Raw genomic sequence first — 10,346 nt, forward strand, 5'->3', positions numbered from 1 at the left:
CTGTGGGCCTCCTGATATCTCTTCCTTTTTGTTCTAAGAGTTTCAATCAAGCAAGTCCCACCTGGAGTAGGGGATGGGACATGGAAACCACCTACCATATGTTTTTTGCTTTTTAGGAAATTGCCACTTTTCCTAGCAGGGAAACCATAGCTGGCACCCATCACCCACTATAGCACATAGTATTTGGAGCCTGATTGTAGATCAGAGGGAGTGTGAGATAAGGCTACGAAGGGGCTCTGTCATTTCTTTTTTTTTTTTTAATGTTTATTTATTTTGAGAGAGAGGGAGAACAAGTGTGAGTGGGGGAGGGGCAGAGAAAGAGAGAGAGAATCCCAAGCAGGCTCCATGGTGTCAGCATAGGGGCTTTGTCATTTCTTAAGCTTCTTTCCCTGACCAAAAAAGGCCACTTGCCCTCTAGAAATCTGTCTCCTGGTCTTCATCTTAAACACGAAATCTTGTTTCTTCTTTTAGGTTCACCCATCTTTGCTAAAATGGCTCAACTGCTGAACAGCATTCTCACTGTGATTGAGGTGTTCCAGAAACATGCTAAAGAAAATGGGAACTGTACCTCACTGTGCAAGAAGGAGTTAAAGCAGCTGCTCTTGGTTGAGTTTGGAGACATCCTCCGGGTAAGATGCATAGACTCTGACCCCATGGAGTCAAGTGTGAGTGATTCTGACACCTGCATCCAGGGCTTGATGTTTTTTGTTTGATCTGGTCATGTTCCACCCATAGCTAAAGATTTTCAGTCAGCTCCTTAGTACTTCTCTCCCAGAACACACACATTTACAGGCATACACACACACACCTTCTTATAGCTGAGCTTGACAGGAGAGGGTACAAGTTCAAACCAGAAATCATTTCTCAGAAGAAATTCTAGATTCATAGCTTGATTTCTATACTTGAGTGCTGTACACACATCTTCTCATTCATGTATTCATTCATTCAACAAAGAGTTGTGGAATACCTATTCCATGCCAGCACCATCCTAGGCACTGGGGATGCAAACATGAACAAAACCAGCTTCTCTTCCCTCTAGGATCTCATGGTGTGGTTAGAAAGAAGTAGGTAAATAATTACAATATAGCATATAATGGAATAATCATGCCCCCATTGGTCTAGCAAGAGATGAGGTTCAGAGGACCAGTTTATCAAAAAGACTAAACCAAGCCCAAGCCATTTCAAGATGAATGGTGACCAACTGAGGAAGGCTCATACATGACTAAAAGGGTAGGGGTGTGGATACCAGCATACATCTTTGTATCCACAGAACAACTGATTTTGCTCTTTGTTTTATCTTCTCACAGAGACCAAATGACCCAGAGACCGTGGAAACCATCCTGAGCCTCTTGGATAAAGACAGAAATGGACATGTTGATTTTCATGAATATCTCTTGTTGGTGTTTCAATTGGCCCAAGCCTGCTATCATAAACTAAATAATAGGTCATGTGGAGATAGAATCTCTCAGCAAGAAGGGGAGCAGGAGGGAACACAAGACCATAAGTTCCCAGAAAATACAGGCAGACAACACAGGCAGAGGCATGAGGAAGAAAGGCAGGACTCCCATTGCACTCGGTCTGAGAGACAAAACCAGGATGTACACCAGGATCAGTCTGAGAGACAGGGTAGGGACTCCTGCTATGGTCAGGCTGAGAGACAGGATATGGATTCCCACTATGGTCAGTCTGAGAGATGGGATACAGGCTCCCACTATGGTCAAAGATGGAGTCATAAATCTAGCAGTAGCCAGCCTAAAAAACAAGGATATATCTTTGCCTTAAATCATTGTGAGAGACAAATTCACAATTCTTGTTGTGGCCAGACAAACCAACAGGAATCAGGCTTTTATTATGGACTGTCTGGGAGGCTGGATCAGAAATCAGGTTATGGTCAGAGAGATAGGCAAGAATTGGACTCTCAATATAGCCAGACAGACAGACAAGACCAGAGTTCCCACTCTAGCCAGACAGACAGACAAGGCCAGAGTTCCCACTATGGCCAGACAGACAGACAAGGCCAGAATTCCCACTATGGTCACACAGACAGACAAGGCCAGAGTTCTTGCTATGGCCAGACAGACAGACAAGGCCAGAGTTCCCACTCTAGCCAGACAGACAGACAAGGCCAGAGTTCCCACTATGGCCAAACAGACAGACAAGGCCAGAATTCCCACTATGGTCAGACAGACAGACAAGGCCAGAATTCTTGCTATGGCCAGACAGACAGACAAGGCCAGAGTTCCCGCTATGGCCAGACAGACAGACAAGGCCAGAATTCCCGCTATGGTCAGACAGTCAGACAAGGCCAGAGTTCTCACTATGGCCAGACAGATAGAGCAGGCCAGAGTTCCCACTATGACCAGTCAGACAGACAAGGCCAGAGTTCCCGCTATGGCCAGACAGACAGACAAGGCCAGAATTCCCACTATGACCAGACAGACAGACAAGGCCAGAATTCCTGCTATGGTCAGACAGACAGACAAGGCCAGAGTTCTCACTATGGCCAGACAGACAGAGCAGGCCAGAGTTCTCACTATGGCCAGACAGACAGACAAGACCAGAGTTATCATTATGGCCAGACAGACAGACAAGGCCAGAATTCCCACTATGGTCAGACAGACAGACAAGGCCAGAATTCCTGCTATAGCCAGCCAGACAGACAAGGCCAGAATTCCCACTATGGTCAGACAGACAGACAAGGCCAGAATTCCCGCTATGGTCAGACAGACAGACAAGGCCAGAGTTCTCACTATGGCCAGACAGACAGAGCAGGCCAGAGTTCCCACTATGACCAGTCAGACAGACAAGGCCAGAGTTCCCGCTATGGCCAGACAGACAGACAAGGCCAGAATTCCCACTATGACCAGACAGACAGACAAGGCCAGAATTCCCACTATGGTCAGACAGACAGACAAGGCCAGAGTTCTCACTATGGCCAGACAGACAGAGCAGGCCAGAGTTCTCACTATGGCCAGACAGACAGACAAGACCAGAGTTATCATTATGGCCAGACAGACAGACAAGGCCAGAATTCCCACTATGGTCAGACAGACAGACAAGGCCAGAATTCCCGCTATGGTCAGACAGACAGACAAGGCCAGAGTTCTCACTATGGCCAGACAGGCAGAGCAGGCCAGCGCTATCATTATGGCCAGACAGACAGACAAGGCCTGAGCTCTCATTATGGCCAGACAAACAGAGAAGGCCAGGGCTATTGTTCTGGCCAGACAGACAGAGAAGGCCACAGTAATTGTTATGGCCAGACAGACAGACAAGGCCTGAGTTCTCACCATGGTCAGTCAGAGACTGGGAAGATAGGGCAAAATAGTTACCTTCAAGGGAGGGAAGAAATAAGCAGAGACTCGTATGTTGAGCAACCAGGAAGGTCAGGGAGAGTAAGTCAACAGACTCAAGGACAAGAAGTGGCTCGAAATCAGGGACAGAGATTTCAGTCTAGGGAAGGGCAGCAGAACAGCCACCAGGCATGGGAGCCCGAGGAGGATAACCAACACCACCAACACAAACTCATAGCACAAATCAAGCAAGAAGTGCCACACGGTTATAAAGAAGGTGAATGGCAATCATGTAGTGGTGAGCAGGGCCACAGACAGACACAGGCCAGGCATGAAGAGAGGCAGAGCCACCAGGCAGAGGGAGAGCAGGCCTGCCAAAGCTGGGGCAGACACGGTTGTGAGGGTCAGGAAACTCCATGCAAGATGCAGGCCAGGCAAAACCATGAAGAGGAACAAGGCCATCAGAGACGGGACAGGCAAACCCACGAAGATCTGCAGACCCATCAGAGACAAGAGAGGCAAACCCATGAAGATGAGCAGACCCATCAGAGACAAGAGAGGCAAACCCACGAAGATGAGCAGACCCATCAGAGACAAGACAGGCAAACACATGAAGAGAATCAAAACTATCAGCAAAAATGGGATAAGCAAACCCTTGAGGAGGAAGAAAGGTATCAAGGGTCCCAGGATCAACAACCTTATGGGATCCAGCAAGGCCGTGCTAATAGAGAAAAATTCCACAGGAATGAAAATAGCCAGAGGCAAAATTCCCAGGGAGGATGCAGTAACCTGACCCTCCATCCCACCCAGAGCAGTGGGAGGCCCTCAAGGAGAGAACAGGGTGGAAGTCACCCTAACAAGGTAGCTTCTGCTCCCAACGCCCTCTATAACTATGTACAAGAGCAGAAAAGGAATCAGCGCTAGGTTGTGCACACACCAGAGCTAAAGCAGCCTGAAGCCAAAGAAATCTACATGTCAAGTTTATCCTTACTTCTGTTTAAGAGATTGAAAATGTATGTCTTCCTTCTCTCTTCCATCTACTTGTAAAGATGCTTTGAGGACTAGTATTCACTTTTAGGGCATTTCCGTTCTTTAAGCAGCAATTCTAGGGTGTTCCAGTTGGGTTAAGTCTGAGTGGCAAATTGGGTGACATAATCAGATCTCAATTTTGATTAGTTTGGGGATTTAAATCATTTCCTGGTTTTCCCTCTGTGTAGGTGGGGACATGGCTGGGTCACTGAATGGTAGAAACTTCTTCCAAAAGTTCAGAAACAGGGAAGGTATTCCAAAAATACATATTACAGCCTGAGGACAGGACACCTGGTCTTTTGTGAGCTTGGCTCCAATGGACAAAACACCAGGAATTGCAAACCTCATAGCCTAAAATGAAACACGGTGAGATGCTACTAGGAGAGTCAACTCTGAAGTCCACAACACCTCCCACACCTAGGCTCCCAACCCTCACCAGAGGGACATTTCCCTGAGCTGCTACAGCTGACTTGACTGGTTCCAGCTCCATAGCATTCCAGTTTCTGACCATATAAAACAGAGAGAAAGCATATGTCATCTGCTGACAGATTCCAACAAACCAAAACTGTCCCTCCATTGCTCTGGAAAACCCCTCAAAGAAAATCTATGGAAATGTATTAAAATATCCAATAAATGATTGGTGAACAATGACCTTGATGACTCTTTTCCTTCTTCATGGTGGGGATATGCTGTTCTATCTTCACTTGGGTGTTGCTTTCCAAGGATAAGATCTCATTTCTTGACTTCTAAGATGACTTTGTTCTTTGAGTTCCTGAGCACTGAAGAAGGAGAAAGAGGAGGAGGTTGGGGCGGGGGCGGGGAGAGGAGAAGGAGAAGAAGAAGAGAAGGAAGAGGAGGAGGAAGAAGAAGAAAAGGAGTCAATATGAAACAAATAACAAAAAGTCAAAAGGAATTTATCTAAATATTTTCAGCTCCTTCCACCACAGAGGAGTCAAAGTTGACCCTTACCCTCATTCACCTCCACATTCAAATAGTCGTTAAATCTTGCCAACTCTATATCCTTCATACCTTTTGGATCTCTTCCCACTTCTCCATTTCCACTTCCTTTATCTCCCTCTTGTTCAGTGGCTCCCAGTGACTTTAGAATAAAGTTCATACTCCTTAGCATGACACATAGGCCCTTCACCATCTGACCCAGATGACCTACCCAGTTTAGTCTCATGAAGGGTCCCTCCCAGGAGTACCCAATGCTCCAGCCATGCCAAGGATTTGTCTTTTCTTAGGACACCATGGTCTTTCATTAATTCATATCTTTGAATATACCATTCCATAGCCTGGAGTACCTCCCTTCCCTCTTCTGCCAGGTAAAAACCTGGGCATCTTCTGTGTCTCAACTAAAACATCACATCTTCTGGGAAGCCTTTCTGGACACTCCAAGCATTCCTTCCTCTAAATTTCCACTCATTTCTCTTATAGGCTTTGTCACACACTTTTCTGTGATTACCTCTCCTACAACCTGGGAATAAGACCGTATCTTACTCAACTATGCACTGCTCAGCACTTAGTGCAGCCACCAATGTCCAGGGACACTCATTAATTATTTGTTGAATAGGTGAGGAAATTAGTGTGGAAACAGAAGGAGGAAATTAGTCTTCAGGACTAATTTAGACTTCAGGAAAAAATAAGCTGCACATTTACATAGTAACAGACAAAAGAGGCTAATTTTGACCCTTATTTAATCAAGACTCAATTAATGAAAGAGCAACATTTTTCTATATTTTAAGCAATAGCACATTAAATGCCTAGAATTATGAGATTTGAATTATTAGAAATCAGCAAGTGAACCCCAGAACTACTGAGTTCAAGACATCAATAGAGCTGTAATCCAGGAATCAGAAAGTTGGGATCCAGAGCTGCTGGCACTGATGCCAAAACTGCCTGTCAACACCCATGTTCCATAACCCTATTTACCAAAAGAAATAGCAAAAATCACTGTACCTTGCAAATATCATGGAAACACATCTAATTGGAAAAACATAATTCATATCGAGAACCCTAGCTACAAGGGAGTCTAGGAAATATAGGAGATAAGAATGGATATTGAGGGCCATCAGATTCACCATAGGAAAGATATATAGATTCATAACAACAGCCCCTTTTCTAAAGAAGATTACAATCTAGTAAGAAACATGTGTACAGCAAACAACCGTTAAATAAGGCAAGATGTCATAAGTACAGGAAAATTGCTGTCCCTAGGAATGCAAGCTGGTGCAGCCACTCTGCAAAACAGTATGGAGGTTCCTCAAAAAACTAAAAATAGAACTACCCTATGACCCAGCAATTGCACTACTAGGCATTTATCCAAGGGATACAGGTGTGCTGTTTCGAAGGGACACATGCACCCCCATGTTTATAGGAGCACTATCAACAATAACCAAAGTATGGAAAGAGCCCAAATGTCCATCGATGGATGAATGGATAAAGAAAATGTGGTATATATAAATAATGGAGTATTACTCGTCAATCAAAAAGGATGAAATCTTGCCATTTGCAACTACGTGGATGGAACTGGAGGGTATTATGCTAAGTGAAATTAGTCAGTCAGAGAAAGACAAAAATCATATGACTTCACTCCTATGAGGACTTTAAGAGACAAAACAGATGAACATAAGGGAAGGGAAACAAAAATAATATAAAAACAGGGAGGGGGACAAAACAGAAGAGACTCATAAATATGGAGAACAAACTGAGGGTTGCTGGAGTGGTTGTGGGAGGGGGGATGGGCTAAATGGTTAAGGGGCATTAAGGAATCTACTCTTGAAATCATTGTTTCACTATATGCTAACTAATTTGGACGTAAATTTTTAAAAATAAAAAATAAAGTTAAAAAAAAGAAAAAAATTTGCTGCCCTGACTCCAAAAATGGAGTAATTAACTGTGTGGAAGGACTGAGAGATGCTTGCATGGAGGACAGCATCTAAGCTAAGGCCATGATCCTGGGGGAGTGGAAATGAAAAGGGTCACAGCTCATCCTGGCCCTTAACGTCAATGGGGATGCCCATATGTTGGCTGCTATTTACATGGCATAATTGTTCAGGGGTAAGATGGGTCTTCCCTACAAATGTTCTCTATAACTGAGACCCTCCCCAGAAAGCTAAACTAGAGGGTGGAAAATAAACCCAAAGCTGAGAGGTCTCAAAATCGGGAAGCTACTAAGGGTTCCTGGGGACTCTCAGTGGGTCAGCCAGGTAGTGAAGGGAGGGAGAGATTTAGGCATTCTAGGCAGGGGGAAGTATGAGTGCCACATGGTGAAGGAAGGTCCAGGGGTGTTCAGTGAAGCAAAAGGCACATAAGCTGAACACTAAAGAGAGAAAGCAAAGAGTCCAAGCTGGAGGGACAAATAAAGCCAGATAACGGAGGACTTCAAAATCTACCATGAAGAGTTTGGAATTTCTTCTGTTAGTAGTAGGAGCCACAAAAGTTTTCTGAGCAGAAAATGAAGGGAAAAGAGGAAAGAGCAGGAGAGATGTTTGGAATGACAAGAAATGGCTACTATAAGGGTGGAGTTAGATAACTTTGGTCTGGGTAACTCCCCATCACAGGTACAACATAAATACAGGTTGGGGGAGGGGATATCCTGGCTCTAAAGCCAAAAGACAAGAAAGGGGGTTCACCCTAAGAGGGTACAAAAGCAGAGAGGAAAGACATCCTACTGCACTAGCCAGAGGTGGACTCTGCAGCAGGCAATAAAGCAGCTCTCTGGATCTAAACCAGAGAGCAACTTTCTGAATTTCTTCAACTGGAGCAACCAAATAGAAACCATCCCTTTTAAGCATGATCTCTACTTTCAAACTCTGAGAGAATCATGCACACTGTGAAGCTAATTCACAGAGCGTCCTCCAAATCTACCTGCACCAGAAAGATACCATTCCCTTGTAAAAGACATCTTCTCCTTGGGGTTCACTCCTCAGCTGCCTTCTCTTTTCTAACTACGGTTATCATATCCAGTCCTACAGCTCCAAATGTCATCACTATTTCTAAGCCTCTCAAGTCTTCATCTCCAGCCCTACCTCTTTCCTAAACCCCAGACTTGTGTGTCCAAATATCTCCTTACATTTCCACTGGGACATCAAACAGCATCTCAATCTTAGCATTCCCAAACAAGAGTCTTGAATTAACCTGTTTCTCCTTCAATTTTCCCCAGTTCAGTAAGTTGGGAGGACCACCACATTGCTCAAGCAAATGCCTAGGAGAGACAGTCTTTATTATAATCATTCCCTCTCCCAAATCAAACTCATCAGCAAGTCCCTTTGTTTCTGTCTCAAAATACAGTGTAGCCCAGATCCCACCATTCTTGTCATCTCCCCTGCCATCAACCGTCTGGCCACCGTCTCTCTCCTGGAACCCCACAACAGCTTCCTGATGGGGTTCCCTACTCCTCTGTGAAATGAAAACCACATCAGGTCACTCCCCTATGTAAAAAGCCCAATGACTTATCACCACACTAAGAAGAAAATCCAGCATTCTCCCAGGGCCTTCCTAAGATGGGGCCCTGCCACACTTCATTGTGTACCACTCCCCTCCATCCTGTTTTCCAACCATGCTGGCCTTCCACCTATGATTCCAGAAGGGCAAGCTGGTTCCCACCTCGAGGCCTTTGAACCAGCTATTTCTTTGGCCTGGAAGAGTCCTCTCTCCAGCTTTGTGTGGCTGGCTCCTTATTTCATTCAAGTCTCAGCTAAAGAGTCACCTCCTGGGAGAAGCATTCTCTGACACTGAGTCTAAAAGAGTAGTCCCCAGTCACTCCCGATCACATCCTCCTCTTTCTGTTGCTGTTCTCAGCATTTTTCATATCTGTTATCTTGGTTTTGTGATACCTGTTTATTGTCCTTTTCCCCCTACTGGAACTTAAGGTCCATAAGAACACAGATTTTGATTGTGCACTCATGGTGCATGTTCAATGGGTGTATGTGTCCACTGAATGCACACAGAAGTCCTCTGTGATCTTGCTTCAGTCTACACTTACAGCTTGCTTCCCCGCTATGCCCCCACATGCCACCTAGACTCCAGCCTAACCAGACAACTGCCCAGCCTCCACACCTCTGCTTATACCATTGCCTCCACTGAAGCACTATCCTAACCTTCACCTGGAAAAATTCTATCTATTCTATTAATTAGCAGCACCTCCTGGACCTATCACCAGTGCAAAATTTGTCACATTGCACTGAATCAACTCTACACCCATCTGTTTCCCACACCAAGCTACAAGGTTCTCCAGGCAGAAACTGCATCTTATTCAATTGTATCTTGGGCACCAAGCACAGTGACTGACCAACTCTATGCAAAGAGACTGAGCTTTGGAATAAAAAGACATGTATTTGAGACCTAACTCTACCACTTACTGATTTTATGATATTAGAAAACTTAGAAAAATTCTTTGTCTCTTTAAATCTCAGTTCTTTCATCTATAAAATGGGGTTAAAAATTCCAATAGTTGCTTAAAAATAAATTGAGATGACATGCACAAAGTAGTTAGTAATCTGATATCTTCTTACTTATTTAGTTGGTATTTATCATCTTTTCCCCTTTGGCATTATTTTTAATAGAAGCTTAATAAATGTTTACTGTATTATTGAAAAGCCCAGCTTACGTGTCAGCTCCTCCAAGAAACTTTCTTTGATCCCCATTCTTCCCAGGCAATAGCAACCACTTCTTTGTCTTCAAGCAATATCTTTGGAAAGCTTCTGTGATCATCACCACAGTCTATGTTATTGTAGGTATCAGTGAATATTTTCTCTCCCGGAATGTATTAGAAACTCCTTCAGAAAAAGTCCACACTTTATTCTTTACATCATTATTAGCACCCAGAACACTCAGAATGAGTATTTGGTAGATGTTTGTTGAATCAAATTCAACTGAATGGACTCTCCATTACATTGTGGCTCTGCCCCTCCATGCCTGGCACCACTACTCTGCCCCCTTTGTCCTGTTCTGTGCTTTCATCCCCCACCTTCCCCTTCAACCCAGGACCCAGCCTTTCTCTCTCTCTCTTAGACTTCTTGT

At 44.5% G+C, this 10,346-nt stretch overlaps 1 protein-coding gene across 1 annotated transcript; it reads left to right on the forward strand.

Annotated features, from left to right (window-relative positions):
* The first annotated feature begins 491 nt into the window (after window positions 1-491).
* On the forward strand, window positions 492-4,217 carry RPTN (repetin). The gene is made up of 2 exons (XM_078450564.1): window positions 492-629; window positions 1,308-4,217. The coding sequence occupies exons 1-2, from the start codon at window positions 492-494 to the stop codon at window positions 4,215-4,217; spliced, it is 3,048 nt and encodes a 1,015-aa protein (XP_078306690.1).
* Window positions 4,218-10,346: the final 6,129 nt, after the last annotated feature.

Source organism: Panthera onca, chromosome C1, assembly GCF_046562875.1.
Source record: "Panthera onca isolate mPanOnc1 chromosome C1, mPanOnc1 haplotype 2, whole genome shotgun sequence".
In the NCBI taxonomy this organism is placed as follows: Eukaryota; Metazoa; Chordata; class Mammalia; order Carnivora; family Felidae; genus Panthera; species Panthera onca.

What these genes read in the sequence shown, in the direction of transcription:
- RPTN (XM_078450564.1), top strand. Translation starts at nt 492, where the DNA reads ATGGCTCAACTGCTGAACAGCATTCTCACTGTGATTGAGGTGTTCCAG. An exon ending in AGTTTGGAGACATCCTCCGG is followed by an intron (nt 630 to 1,307) that starts GTAAGATGCATA and finishes ATCTTCTCACAG; the next exon opens with AGACCAAATGACCCAGAGAC.